This window comes from Telmatherina bonti, assembly GCF_933228915.1.
Source record: "Telmatherina bonti genome assembly, chromosome: 24".
Classification (NCBI taxonomy): Eukaryota; Metazoa; Chordata; class Actinopteri; order Atheriniformes; family Telmatherinidae; genus Telmatherina; species Telmatherina bonti.
The window spans coordinates 25973610-25989611 of record NC_136633.1 but is presented as its reverse complement, the minus strand read 5'-3'; the positions used below and the strand labels follow the sequence as shown (position 1 = coordinate 25989611).

Here is a 16002-nt window from a genome sequence, read left to right as displayed (position 1 = left end):
CGTACCATTTGGTCTGAGGGGGTGTTTGTTTTGAAGCCTTTGGGGATGCTTAGCAATTAATGCTCAAATTGTTTTAATTGCAAAAACATTCAATAAATAAAAAACATTTTGGATATTTGTCTGCATTAGGAAACCAAATGTGCCTTAAATTAGTGACCTACCTTAAATTCTGTCATGGCTGTTGTTTCAGTTTACTTATTGGTTCAGAGGGAAAAAAAAAAAAAACCAAGAAATTTTAGGATAATTTATTTTAGGAAGCACATTACACATTGGGCACTTGAAATATTTAGCAATAAATTTAATTTATGTCAAGCAGAGCCTGTTTGCCAGGGTATGACTACAAGATAGTGGAATCAAGCCCACTGCACACGCTTCTGTGATTTGCAATGCTTATTTGTAAGACCTAAAACAAACATGAGACTTAATCTGATTACTTTTAGGAATGCAAACTTCTTTAGACCTTGAAGAAGCTAAAATCTGGCTTTTTTTTGGACATCATGCATGCATTGTCCTCCTCATCAATGAGAAAGAAGGACCTCATACTTGTATGAGTTATACGACTTCCATTAACTCTGCCCAGAGGCATTTTATTCTTATTTCCCACTATTTATAGTTTGTCTGAAATAAGAATGGAATAAATGCAGTTTTTCCCCCAATCTGTGTAGTGCTTCAAGGCTTGGCATGTTTTTCAAAGACAAGTTTCAACAAAAATATAAAAAAAAAAAAAAAAAAATGGGTAGGTACTGAAATTGATTCAGAACTAAATTTAGAAATGTTTATTTTATAGTGTGAATACCATTAAACAGGCTTTACATGAAGCCGGGAGCACAGTTGCAGAAACTTATAAAATAAAGCTTTTACATGCTGTTTTAACTGACTGTGCTGGTCTTGATGTGTACATTTCTAGAAGAAAATAATTCATACAAATATATTCATGAAGCTGTTCTATTGTAACCACAGCCCTCATTTCAATACTGTTTATCAAAACTGTCCTAAATACCAAGCTACTTATACTTAGAATGGTCATAATTACCACATGTTCTACCCATTCATGGTAATTTGAATACAGAAACATGCTGATTCTACTAAATAAAGCTACAAAAGTCCCTTTAGTTACACAGATATCACCCGTTTCTCCTCAGAGAATTTTCAAAGCTCAGTTTATATTTATTTTAAAAGATGGATTTGAAGCTCACTCACAGTTTAACAGAAATTTAATATTTCACAAATTGAAAAAAATACACTTTTCACTTAGTTCACTCACTATTTTGACAAAATGAAGAAAGCACATGCTGAGATTGCTGTAAAAGCTGCAAAAATAATGCAGTTTCACTGTCCTAACACTGGATTCTGTGTGCTTGCATGCTCAGAGTTCTTTTTATAAGTAATTTTATTGCATAAAAGTTAAAAAATTGTGCAATTTTCACTAAAATATCACTATGCACAAGAAACATACAAATCTGTCTGTAAGACTGGTTGACAAATGAGGGTCCAGGAGTACCTGCAGGCAATGAAGTCAGCTCTAGCCACTACACTGACCTTTTAACACCCAATCTGTCCATAGCGATGCTAAATGACAATGTTGCTTAAAATGATTAAAAGTTATGTAGACCTTATCATATATATTATATAGCTAGCTGAAAGATTTCCAGCCATATTGTGGGGTTGAAAATAGAACATCTACAATGCAAGCTGAACCGAGGCTGATTCTGACAGCTGTCGGTAGATCACACATGCATCACTGAAGAATAAAGTTTACCTTCCTGTTTTGACAAACATAGCTTGGACATACAGCGAAGGTGTTCAGGCATTGCCATCATTTGACATGTAAGGTGTATTAATGAAGAAGGCATCCCTTCACAACTGCTTTTCATGCCTTGCCAAGTTGCTACAGCCTGAATGTGAGAAGAGGCTGATCAGCTTTAGCATCTTCCCCCAGTCCTCTAGCTTCCCTAACATACCATGCAGCACTTTGCTGGCACCAGACATGGCTGGGCAAAGGTGGAAAGCAGATATTGTTCTGTCTTTGTAATCTGTAATGGTACACTATTTACTGAAACAGAAAAGTGGAAGTGACATGGTCCAAACTTATGGGAAAGTGTAGCCATCCCAAAACACTTATACTCCCCCCATGAACAAAGTGCTTGGCCCATCTTTTCTCATCAACCAACAGTATAAAAGAAATTTCCAAAAGAGTAGTGGCCTGTTCTGAAACTTCCATCTGCTACTGGGTCCATTTCATTATGACATGCTACGGGCTACTGCAGTACTGCTACACTGAGCTGCCAACAAGCAGATCATTTCCCATTAAGATCCTGCTCAATGGTTGCAGTGGCATTATTGGTAGAGGGAGCAGATCGACAGTAATGGACCTCAAGTGATGACTTTGTTGAATAGACACTTATGGGAAGAGTCCCATATAGCCATAATATAGCCGAGCCTCTGTGAATAGCAGGGGATTTGGCCCCACAGCAATGCCAGGTCAGCCAGCTGTGGCTTGGACAAAGAGAAAAAACACCCTACTTTCCAAGAGGTTCCTTTATACATGAATTTTATTCCAATTTACAAATCTTTCAATTATAAATTCAATTGAGTAAATAAACTGCTTCAAATCAATTAATCTTACTCCCCCTCTGCCGGTGGTAAATGTGATTTTGCAGTAATTCTTCAGCAAATTTTGATACTGAAGCTCATAACCCCGTCTATGGAGGATTTACACCACATAGCACTTGGTATAATAGGCTTGTCCACAATGTCCAGCAGTGATTGATGTCCCCCATCATTATGTAGGTGTTAAAGTGCTTTGATTTACACTTTGTTAATCTTTCCCTTCCACGACCTGATACCAAAACTTACAGACTGTCTATGGCTCTTTGGGACGAGGAAAGCTTTTCAGTTTTGACCATGTGGAGTAATTTATATTTGAATAAATCCAGCCTTTTCTTGCACAAACTGATTAATAGTGAAGCCAAATGAATTGAATGATGGGATGAAGACCTGATAGTGGGTTGGAATTAAACATCTCTAGTACTATCTAATGAGTGCAGCTGCCATCAGAAGCAACGGTCATAAATTCAGATTCTTATTTTCACATTCGGTTCGACATTGTAACAAGTCCAAGTAGTAGTTCATAAAATGTTCAATTATTATTTTTGTCAGTAAATTTATGTAACAGTATGTTGTTTACTTGGATAAAAATGTATTAGAGAAATGGGGGAACTATTTTTTTTTCTCTGTTTATCCACATTGTTGCTTGGAGGACATAGTTAATGGATGCACTCCAAGATCCACACGAGGCGCTGTACATGCAATGTCTGCAAGACAAGTTACAAGGATGTGTCAAAAAATGGAAATAAGTCTTTTATTCTTAGAAGTAGCTGTAGATATCATTACTCCTTGAAGTTAATGCAGTCAATGAGGTCCATTTTTTACAGGTCCTTCATTGCTAATTGGTTCATTATGTAAATGTCATGTGACTAAGGCCAATTAAGCCTTTCATTTGATAGATTTCAGTAAAGTTTACCTCCACTAGCTCTCATGAATTTCAGTTTTATTTATGTAACTCCTCTGTTTTGCTTTAAGTTCCTTTGAGTTTTGTATCTTTTCTTAATTCAGACGGATTATTTGGGGCAATTGAGGATCTTCTAAGTTATAGACGCTCTCCGTCAAATGTAAAAATCCAAGAACGATTTCGAGCTAGATTAAACTTCGAGAGAGTAACAGACAGTTAAAAAAAAATACTGTCATTTTGTTCTGTACTATATATTAATAATTGGTCTAAATTACTGTGTTATGATTAGAAGAAAATACAATAAGAATGTTTCCTAGATTTAGGACATGTAGATCGTCTTAACAGTCGATATAAACTAGGATGGCTGTATTCATTTTAGACATCTTCTGAAGCTGATCAGTCATTTTTGCCTCCTGTCAAAAAACAAATCAAATAAAATCTGACTCAGTCCTGAATCTAAATGAATTCTACTCCAATTCTGTCCAGTCGTGTTTGCCTTTGCACTGTATGTTGACATAAACACCAAAGTCTTGACTGTCTCTGAGTATTCCACTTAGAAATGAAACTTTGTCTGATCATATATTCAACCTCTGCACATGTTGTCTGAATAGGAATGTTTTTACATTCCCGCTCCTCAAAAATTTGAATATTTCTTCAATTTTTTTTAAACTCCTTTTACTGGTTGCAGACATCTTACTAAATAATATAAACGAGTCATCTTCAGCCAAACACCCAAAATAGACAACCAGGCCCAACGTTATTACAGAAATGTAGAACCAAAACAAAACTTTCATGGACTTTGTTTTGCAGAGAAAATTTTCTAAAAAACTTTAAGATGTAAACCTACTTTTATAATCTGTAGATCAGGGGATCCACTAACCTGATCCTCAAGGACCAGCGTCCTTCAGGTTTTCCAAGTGTTTCTGCAGGAACATGACTTACTCATGGTCAGATAAGCTCTGCATATGTCTGCTAAATGCACATCAATTTGAACCAAGTGTGTTGCAGCAGGGACACTTGGAAAACCTGCAGGACACCGGTCCATGAGGGTCAGGAATGGGGATTCTTGCTGTAGATGGTTAAAGAGGTGAAGTTTTATTACATCGTTTGACTAAAAGATGTTGACTGAACAGTTGAGTCACGGATAAATTACAGATTTATTCATTTACCATGGACAAGATTGGGGACACATCCAGTAAAATCAGTGCACAACAGTTTTGACAAACAAATCCAAGCAAATGTTATTGGTACTGATGATTCTTGTTCTGCGGGTACTCTGTGGGATCAACAACTAAATTTGCAGCATTATTCAGCCCTACTTTTCCTGCTGCCTGCTGCTGACAGCTGAACAAGCTGGAACCGGTGGGTGTGAATGTTGATTTACTCCTGATGAATGCAGGTTAATTAGTTTTTGGAAAATTAAACTAAGTTCCAGTCAAAATAAATTAATTTTATAATAGAAAAATAAGTTTCAAAAACAAATTTATGATTGTTTTTACAACCTTGTCACAAAAAAAAAGGGAAAATAAATTTTTAAAAATAATTATAAATTGACTTTCAAATATATTGTAATACCAACAACACTTCTATATGAGTTAGTGTTATTTTGGAGATAAGCTGGTCTTACCACGTTTAGCAAATTGGTGATGCTTTTTTTTAGTTTCTCTTAAAGTAAAAGACTTTGTAGTTCTTTAAAAAAAAAAAAAAATAAATAAAAAAATAAAAGGATAAAGAATGTTGAAAAATACACAGTAAATTGTACTTTGTGTGCAGATTATGTATATTTTGTAGGTTTTTAGAGCACAATGTTTTAAATGGGAAAGTTAATAAAGTTCATGTGTACCCGTCTAAAATCTTGCAAACGATGCAGATTTAGTTGAAGAAGCAGCCTGTTCCTTTATGCCAGAGTATTCAGAATACTTTGAACTACTTATGTTTTATACTCATGAAATGGGGAACAACTGGACTCATTTTGAGAGGAAATGGGCTGACGTGTGTCATGGAAATTGTTTGACTGAAAGACACGCCAAGAGCTTTTCATTTTGATTTAAATGACACGATGAGGAATGTTTATGAGCACTTGGAGGCCTGATTTTGTGAGGAATAGAGGAAAAATACTGCACCATTATTCTGAGATTGTGTTTCCGTTTTACCATCAACGTTTGACAAACTGGATTGGACTGGCAACACGTCACATGTACACTGCTGCTTGGCTGGTAGATGCTGGGTTAAGCCCCTCCCCCTTCCCCCCATTACCTTACACTGGGACAAACAAGTATATATAATGGACAGATAATTGGATGCCATTAGCTTGGATTTCCATGATAAGAGGAGTTTATCCCCATCTGAGATCAGTCAGCATCACTGGACAGAAAACACCTACTCTTCACATGTTTCAACATTTTGGAATGCATCCTTAGGTGTAACCAGCTCATTTGGTAATTGTTAAAATCTATTCAGTTCAATTCAACTTTATTTATATAGCGTCAAATCATGGCAATGCCATCTCAAGACGCTTTACAGACAGGAACCAAAAAAAAAACCAAAACAAAACAAAGAAAGCCAATTCATAACAGCCTATATAAGGAAACCAACAGATGACTTGGAGGTCCAACTTAATCTCCCATCCTGAGCAAGCACACTGGCAACAGTGGGAAGGAAAAAACTCCCTTTTAACAGGAAGGAAACCTCCGGCAGAACCCGGCTCAGGACAGGCAGCCATCTGCCTCTGCTGTGTGGGGGGAAGAGGACAGAAAGACAACAGACAACAGGAACTGCTACTCCCGGCCAGGGAGACGTGCTGAGACCTGAATCTATCTTCATTTTGCTTTTGAAGATATCCAGCAATCAATCCACATTTAGACTCTTTCTTGAATGCAAAATTACATTAATGTATTTCTGCCTTTCGCTAATATGAGCTAGTCAGGCATTATTTGATAAAACTGAAGTGGCATGCTCAGTTTGGGCCAGGATGTTATTATAGCAAACTTTTCTCTTAGTGGACCACAAAGAATGAGAGTGATGTCATGGTGGTATGGTATTACATAATGATTAAACTCTAACACCAAGTTGTAAACAAACAAATTAGATTTAAAAATAAACAAAAAAAAAAGAGCATTTCTTCTTTAACAGATTGAATTAGTAAGACTGCATACCCATCTTTCTGTAGCTGTGATATACAGTATTATTCCTTATATCTTGCAAATTATTGCTTGCAAATATCTATTCAGAGTCATTTACATGTCACATGCAGTCGAGTAGCTTTCAGCTGAATTTGATCCCTTTCTCTCTTTCTGTCGTCACTCACTTTCTTTTTATGCACCATGAAGCAGACGTACGCAAACGTATGAGCACACATACAATCACTGGGATGATAATTAACAGTGATTATTTGAAGACAAGTATTCAAACCCTCATTAATGAGAAAAACCCCATTGCTTCAAAGGATCCACACACAGAGTTGAGCGAGGCACAATCTCTGCTGAGCAAAAGAAAGAAGTAAGTGTGTGTGACAAACGGATGGACAGCATCTGTTTCTCCGTGTCAGGCGGCTGCCTGGTGCTAATTGCAAATGCCAAAACACACAAAACCATGGCAAAGGTCTCTGGCAAACTCCCCGGCTCTGGTCTTCTTCTTCTTTTCTTTTTTCGTGCTCCAGGGGTAAACAAGCAGGAAGGCCCACTGGCAGGAAAAATCAAATTATATGTGAAGGGTTTCATGGTTTCACCGATATGTGTTTGTAATGAATCCTACTTACACATTTTCCATTCCCCAGTCACTGACAGCTTCTGTCATGTTGAGGAGCATGTCTTTAGAGACCTGCATGCTAGGAAGAGGAATTATCAAATAATGTTGGGGAATGTACACTTTAGTACAACATGGTGTGGTGCCTAGCTGTATTTTGTATTCAACAAACATTTGTTTTGTAGTTCATTTTGATGTGTTTTATGTAAAGAATATATATAGAAGCCTCCATGATGTTAGCTTTAGGTTTCTGGAAAGCTGAATTGAAGCTCATCGGGTGGTTGCTACTGTTGCCATCTTGCCAACGTCACACGTGTCGTCTCTCCCGGAAAATACAAAAATGGGCAAAGTAGTAGTGCTGAGAAGGGGGCTGTAAGTGTGGGGGTGGATGATTGACCTTTACTAAACTCCAACCCGCTCGTAGTTAAGATCGCTTTGAGCTAATCCAGAGCTAACATGAGCTAATCATCTAACAGAGGCTAAAGCTAAGTGACACTGTTAACCAGCTAAACACCATGGTTGTTCAACATTCCTCCTTCTTGAAGCAGGATATGGGGTACCTGTCAATCAAAAGGACACGTACCTAAATATGCCAGATTTCAAGATGAAATTACTTCTAAATGGAGGAGTTAGGAAAAAATTTCGCTCCCCCCACAGTTGTCATGAAGGTAAACCTGACCTATTAACCGAAAATGGATTTTTGTACCAGGCTGTAAACATGTTTATTTCTACTGTGAAGTTGGTCTTTTTAACATGGGAGGCTATGGGGATTTGCTCTGTTTTGGAGTCCCTAGTGGATGAAGGGGGAATTGCAGTTTTTGGCACTTCCACTTAGGCATCACTTTTAACCGCTAGAGGTTGCCGTTTGGTTTTATGTCAACAATTACCTGTGACAGCTGGACCTTAATCATAATGATTGTATGTGACCATATATTAGACTTTTTTTTTTATTTTTTATTTTTTTTAACATTACTCTGAAACTGATAAGCCTCACTTGATTGGTGCAATATTGAAGCTGAATTGCCAAAAAAGACATCCAAATTCACTAATCTCACATTAATAGCGGATGTATTCACTTTGGCTAAATGTTGTGTAAATTATGTGTTCATTACTGTGGCTATCCCATGAGAGGAGCAATCATCCACAATACCCTCTGTGTTCACTTGCTGTTTAATTTGATACAAGTCATTTATCAACCAGATGCTTCCAATGAGTCCTAAGATTAAGTACCTGTGGTTATAAATGAGACTTTATCATTCATGAAAAGATTTGCTGCTTACTGTGGGGGTAGATTAATGACAGGTCAAAAAGAAAGTCAAGATCATAAGCAACTGCTTTATTAAGGTCAATCAGGCATGGCAGAAAAATTTGAAATTGGCTATGTTTATTTGAGGTAAAAGGTAAAATATAGCTGTTTGATCATTTAAGTTCAAATTTATTCACAATTTTTTTTTAAATTTTATATTTGCCAGTTTTACTGATTTGTAATAGAATGATGCGTAAACTTCACATCTTAAGTTTCTGGAAAAATCTGTCATGATGAAAGGCTGATGCTCAATTAGCATTACTCATGCATTATGTAGGAGTGCACTGCAGGACAGTGCACTCCTACTCCACTCCTGCAAGATTACCTGTGACCTTGTGTCTTTTTTTTCATATGCAAGTAGATTTTTAGTGTGTAGCTATGTGTGAACAAGATAACATGTATGTTTTAGAGCAGAGGTGAAATTCACAGTGATATAATACCCATGATCAGGCTGGTGAGAAAATAATGCCTCCATCTGTTTTTACTGGAGTTTCTGGTGTCTTGGGATCCACATCTGAGTATCATCTTATAGCTCTGTATTATGATTTTTTCTTAACTCATATTTGTAGGCATCAGTAGAGGAAAGTGGAATCTTTGCAAACTTTTATTGGCTTCTGATTAAGCTTTTAGCAACCATGTTTCGCTCTGCCTAATTTTCTTTGTGTTTAAAGTTTTTCAGGATTCCTCCACCAGCTTCTCTGATGTCCCGTCTACCTGCTTGTTAAAGAAAAACAAAACTGAAGTTTTCTACTTTGACTTCAGTCATAAATGAGCATCAACTTCCAATCTGCCTGCCATGTACTATCCCTTTTAGCAGCAGCTGTAGGGCTGGAAAGCTTTAACAAGACTAGATCCACTTGAAATGCAGACTTGGGAATTAATTAGTCCTGCTTACCAGAAGAATGACACCATTTAAATCTGACTTAACCATTCCCATTGAATATATTGAACAAATAGTGACAGATATGAAAAGATGAGTAAAAAAAAAAAAAAAAAGCACATGCTGTAATTTATCAGGTGTGTGTTCTAACATCTTTGGAAAAGAACTCAGATTGCCAAATGTCTACTCAAAGTACTATCATAAAAATGTAATCTGATTTGAATAAGGTTGTGTATTTCAATAGCAATACAGATACTTTGGGTATGACTCATCTAATATAGTTATCTTATCCCATTAACTCAGATATCCACTTTCAATTGTTTTTAAACAAAAAAAAAAAAAAAAAAAAAAAAAGGTTTTCATGGACAAAGTTCAGTAACATCATGGACATGAATATTGAAAGATGAAGGAAACAAGTATTTTTGATCCTTGAGTACAACTGTTTATTTTCTGACTTTCATTCTTTATTTTGATTTGCAAGTCTGACAGAGTGGAGGATAAAACAATTGTCTTTTACCACAGCTCTATATAAGTAACCTAAACCACAAAGCATCAGCTGGAAAGGGTTTGGACTTTCCTTTCCAGGTCTGAAATGAGGTACGGTCCCATGTGGAGAAGTTCAAGTATCTAGGGGTGTTGTTCAGGAGTGAGAGATGAATTTTAAGTGCAAGATCGACAAGCCAGTGGATGTGGTATCCACAGTGATGCAGGCCCTGCATTGGTCTGTCCTCGTGAAGGAGCTGAGCCATAAGGGGAAGCTCTCAATTTACCGGCTGTTCTATTTCCCTACCCTCACCTCCAGTCATGAGCTGTGGGTTGGGAGCCAAAGAACTTCACTGTGGATACAATATCTCAATTTAGTTTCTTCTACAGGACATGAATTGTTTTATCAGAACTATTGTGGTTCTAATTGGATTGTACCTGAACAACAATTAATTTGAATGGACTTGAATGTGTCGAAACTGTCTTCAGACATCTTTGCTGTGAACTGGTACGATACAAATCAAGTACAAATTGAACTGAAGGGCTTTTCCTCAGAGATGGGGTGAGAGACTTGGTAATCAGGGAGGGCTCAGGTATATGGTTTGGATGCCTCCTGGACCCTTCCATAGTGAAGTGTTTCAGGCAAGCCCACCATGAGGAGACCCTATCAGGGACCTAAGACAAGCTCTTGAGACTACAGCTCTCAGCTAGCTTGGAATTTTAGGATCCCTTCTGAAAAACTATAAGTGGTTGGGGAGAGGGAAGTCTGGGGTCCCCATTTAACTCATTGGCTGCCAGTCACTGTTGTAGCAGAGAGTCCCATCGGTTTTGGAGCAGTTTGGTTAATCTTTTAGGACTGATGCCCCAATGCCAGGTTTTTCAGTTGGGGCATCTTTAGTGTGCCCAGTTGGAGTACATTCACAATGCGATGGATGGGTGCTCAGGTAACGCATTTGGAGGTGTTGGACGTGGGTTTCCATTGACAAAAACAGCAAAAGACATTAAAATATGTCTTTGGCAGCCAATGAGTTGCTCAGAGAAGCAGTAAAAGATGTATGTATGGATGTATGTATGGATGTATGGATGGATGTATGGATGGATGTATATATGGATGGATGGCCAAGTTGTGGTTGGGAAAAGACTTGTTGGTTTCTTCATTATGTATTGCTCTTCTTTCATGATCCAACAATACTGTAAGCCAGGTATTCACCAAGACATCTAACCTAATAGGTTTTTAGATTAGTTGGTTAGTATGTGCTGGAGATGTTTCATTTGCATTTATCTTGTTCACAATGATTACAGGGACATAATTCACTAATCTAAGATGGAGGTTTGGTGGGAAGTGTGGTTAACACAGTACTTAAATGGTCTGCAGAGTTCATGTGATACATGAGCAGTGTTTGTCACTTTAGTAATGACAAGAAACCATCTTGATATTCATGTAAAACTTTTCCTTTGTCTGTAGGATCTGCAGCAAAACCTCAGTAAATCAGATTGAAACCAGAGAATTGATCCACTGACCATTGCCTCGGTCCCATTGTAATTAAAACTTTAAGATCAGAGATTGCGTCTTAATTTGAATTTGTTAATAATTACTCCCTGTTATATAGTCGGTTTCAGCGAGTCTCAGGAGAAGAGCACTTTGTTCACCCCATCACTGGAGTGGTGTAAACTAAGAGCCCAATTTTATCTTTATGGTTTTATTTCCATTTTCACGGAAGCTCAAATAAGTCAAACTGGTGGACTCCTTTTTGTTGCAGTAAAAGAAAAATAAAAGATCTTTTATAGTTTCCTTGAATTTTTACGACCTTAACCTTCTTTCATATCTTACAGAGGTGAAATACCAGTGGGCTGTGTTATGCAGCTCTCCTTGCTCTAAGAGGAAGAGAAAAGCAGCAGGATGGGTGTATGAATGGTACAGTGGTAACGGGATTGAACGGTGGCTTTTGTCATTTGGCTCTGCAGTATGAGCAACATTATATGAGGCAGAGATGCTGACGACAAAGAAATGGATGCTTGCACTACAATGTTGCATCTCTGTCAGAATGGAAATAAAAAAATTGCAGCAAAAGGTCAAAACTCCAATGCCATTCAAAACTACAAAACACACTTATCTTTCTCCTCAGTCTTATGCTTATAGATGATCATCATTTCAGAGTTTACAAGAAGTCATAAAAGGTAATTTATGTCTGTCCTAAATAAAAAAGAAATATTTTCAACCCTCTAACACAGATATATTTTGACCAAAGTCATTGATAAATTGCTTGCCAATATAAAGGTTGATACATGTCCTGTACAGAGACAAAGGAACAAAGTATATTCCCAGTGTCCAAAGCCTGGGTAAGTTGATATAAAACATGAACGTAAAACTTATTTCCTCACCTTGTTTAAAACTTCAAACTACGTTTTTACATTTAAGAGTTGTGGTAGGGTTAGGGGTCTGCGATGCACTGTCAATCTGTCCAGGTTTACCGTGCCTCTCACCCGAAGACTGCTGGGATCGGCTCCAGCTCCCCTGCGACCCTTAATCTGATTAAGCAGCAAGGATGACGAATGAATGGATGAATAAATGAGATTCAGATGCATTTTTAAGGAATTAATTTCCTATTTGCAGGTGAAAGTCTTTACATGTACAGTTTGCATGAAATTCAAGGTAACATGTTAAATTCACCTTAGTTGACAAAAGTTGTTATACCATGTTCAGTGATAATTCAAATGTAAATAAATGCGCGAACAAAGTTCAGCGCGGTAAATCACTGTAATATCACTTCGTTTTTGGAGTCACCATAACAACGTGTTCAACTGATTCAGCTCAGTTGGCTTTTGATGGGAAAATGAGAAACTTGCTTTAGCTTGACATCAGTTGTTTGGCATAAAAGTAGATTGAGGCGAACATAACATATTTTTTATACTTTATCATATTTATCAAGTTTTGTGAAAAAGAAAAACATTTTTAATAAAAAAGTTTACTGTGTGGGACCATGCTATAAGCAGATTAAACAATAAGGAGCTGTGCATTCGATGGTTATAATACAGTTTTAAAACACTACCAGTCAGTCCGCTGTGCAGCGTGGTGTTTTAGACTCTGTGTCGTACATTATAACCGTCTAATGCAGGTATGGGCAAACTACGGCCCGGGGGCCACATGCGGCCGGCCCGTTCAACGTTTTAATCCGGCCCGCCGAACTTGAAAAAATTAAATGAATAAACCTTGTTAATGTTTTCTTTTCCCTAAATTCTGATGAAAACAATTCTGATGTTTTCCCACTAGATGGCGCACTGTATATTGGCTTTACGCGTAGGCCTATTACTTCACGTTTGCACTTTACCTTCTGACCCATCAGCCCTTCTGTAAAGATGAGCGAACCTAAGAAACGGAAAGTGGACAAAGAATGTCGAGTGTTCAATAAGGAGTGGACAACTAAATATTTTTTCACTGAACACCGATCATCTGCTGTTTGCCTCATATGCCAAGAAACTGTGGCGGTTTTTAAAGAGTATAATATTAGCCATCACTTTGCCACAAAGCATGCTAACTATGCTAGCAAGCTGTCAACAAAAGAACGGGAAGCTGCTGCTCAGAAGTTGGCAGCTAATTTAAAAGCTCAACAAAGTTTTTTTCACCGTCAAACTGCCATTCAAGAGTCAAGTACCAAGGCCAGTTTTATGCTTTCATTCAAAATAGCAAAGGCCAGCAAACCTCTGTCTGAGGGCGAGTTTTTAAAAGAATGCATGGTGGAGACAGCAGGTATTTTGTGCCCGGAGAGCAAAGACAAATTTGAGAAAATCAGCTTATCACGGCGGACAGTGACTCGCCGCGTGGAACTAATAGATGAAGATATCACCAGCAGCTTAAATAAAAAGACGGAGTCGTTCACGTTTTATTCTTTAGCACTGGATGAAAGCAACGATGTCAAAGACACTGCTCAGCTCCTCATTTTTATCCGAGGTATCAACGACACTTTTGAAATAACGGAGGAGTTTGTGACAATGGAGTCTCTGAAAGGACAAACACGGGGAGAAGACTTGTTTGATCGGGTGTCTGCTGTTGTCGAAAATGTGAAGCTTCCTTGGAGTAAGCTTGTCAACGTCACCACAGATGGATCTCCAAATTTAACAGGGAAAAACCTTGGCCTGCTGAGGAGAATCCAGAATAAAGTGAAAGATGAAAACCCTGACCAGGATGTCATTTTCCTACACTGCATCATCCACCAGGAATCTCTCTGTAAATCGGTATTACAGCTGAATCATGTTGTGAATCCTGTCGTGAAACTCGTCAACTTCATACGCGCAAGGGGACTTCAGCACCGTCAGTTTATTGTGTTCCTGGAGGAAACTGATGCGGATCACCAGGACCTGCTTTATCATTCCCGTGTCCGCTGGTTGAGTTTGGGCAAAGTGTTTCAACGCGTGTGGGAGCTCAAAGAGGAGATTGGCGTGTTTTTGGAGCGACTGGGCAAAGCTGATGAATTTCCTGAGCTGAGCAACAAGAGCTGGATTTGTGACTTTGCGTTCGCTACGGACGTATTTTCACACTTGAATGAGCTCAACACGAAACTGCAGGGGAAGGATCAGTTTGTGCTCGACATGTACACAAACGTGAAAGCCTTCAAATCCAAGCTGGCTTTATTCTCCAGGCAAATTTTGAACAAGTCATTCACTCATTTTCCTACACTCGCCATGCTGAAAGAGGCCGGAGCAAAAGTGAAGAAATACAGTGAGTCACTGGATGCACTGCACGGAGAATTCTGCCGTCGCTTCTCGGATTTCCACAAAATTGACAAGTCACTTCAGTTGGTGGCCTGTCCTCTGTCACAAGACCCCGAAACAGCTCCAGAGGAGCTGCAGCTCGAACTGATCGACCTTCAGTCCGACCCAGTCTTAAAAGAGAAGTTCAACTCTCTGAAACTAAATGACTTCTATGTGTCACTCAGCACAGCAGCGTTTCCAAGGCTCCGGCGGACAGCGCAGAAGATGCTGGCGTTGTTCGGCTCGACCTACGTGTGTGAACAGACCTTCAGCATCATGAACATAAACAAATCCAGCCACAGATCCAAGTTAACAGACCAACACCTCAGATCCATTCTGAGAATCGCCACAACAAAACTAACTCCAGACTTTGATGTGCTGGCTAAAAAAGGAGACCAACAACACTGTTCCCATTAAAATGGAAAGTGCCTTCCTGATGCGCACGCAGATAACGCCGCTCCACAGACTTACTTGCTGCCACTGTTTCCTCCTTGCACTGTTCGTTGTTGACTTTTAGCACCGGGGAAACAAATTGAATAGAAGAAGCAGGACAAGTACATCTGCATCTCCTACTGTTTTTGAAAAAAAAAAAAAAGACAGTCAGGAGGAGAGTGGTGATATCCTGAAGGATAACAGAACTTTCAGTGGTTTAAAATAGAAATGGTTATTCATTTTTTAAAAAGGCACATTTTATTCATTTGATTTTCAGTGTTTTAAGACTCATTCCAAAGTCAGAAATTTTGTTGTAATGTTTTTCTTCATTTTCATTTGAAATTAAAGCACATGTTTTCTCCATATCCCAAGATGTGTATTTTTTCTCCAATGAGGTGAGGTTACCAAAGCACTCCATCCATCTGCTCCTGGTCCGGCCCCTTTGTCAAATGTTAGAACCCATTGTGGCCCACGAATCAATAAGTTTGCCCATCCCTGGTCTAATGCATGGCTCCTCGTTGTTTAACTCTTTCTTAATCCAGTCAGACTGTGGTCATGTGCCTTAAAGATGGAATATCTTGTAATATAACAAGATCGAGAAATCTCAAAACATCTTTAAAAAACGCATATTTTACTGCTATTTTCCCTTGTCTGAGGACAACTTCACACCAACAGTGATTCCTCCCACACAAACGCTAATGATCAACGTCAGCAAGAAACTAAACAAAATTGCTAAACACGATATTTGCTATAAAATATACACCTTGTTTTTAGGATTATAAGAAATTAAACTCTTTACAGCTAAAAATCAACAACTGCATGTTCTTTTTTTTTTTTTTTTTTTTTTTTCTTTAAAGGTCGTAGATCATGTCTAATTTTTCATCCCTTCCGAGGGCA

At 38.3% G+C, this 16002-nt stretch overlaps 1 protein-coding gene across 1 annotated transcript; it reads left to right on the top strand.

Annotated features, from left to right (window-relative positions):
- Window positions 1-13656: 13656 nt before the first annotated feature.
- On the top strand, window positions 13657-15090 carry LOC306774163 (general transcription factor II-I repeat domain-containing protein 2A-like; the record flags this gene model as incomplete). Its single annotated transcript, XM_079264143.1, has 1 exon — window positions 13657-15090. One exon carries the CDS (start codon window positions 13657-13659, stop codon window positions 15088-15090), a length of 1434 nt encoding a protein of 477 aa, XP_079120269.1.
- Window positions 15091-16002: the final 912 nt, after the last annotated feature.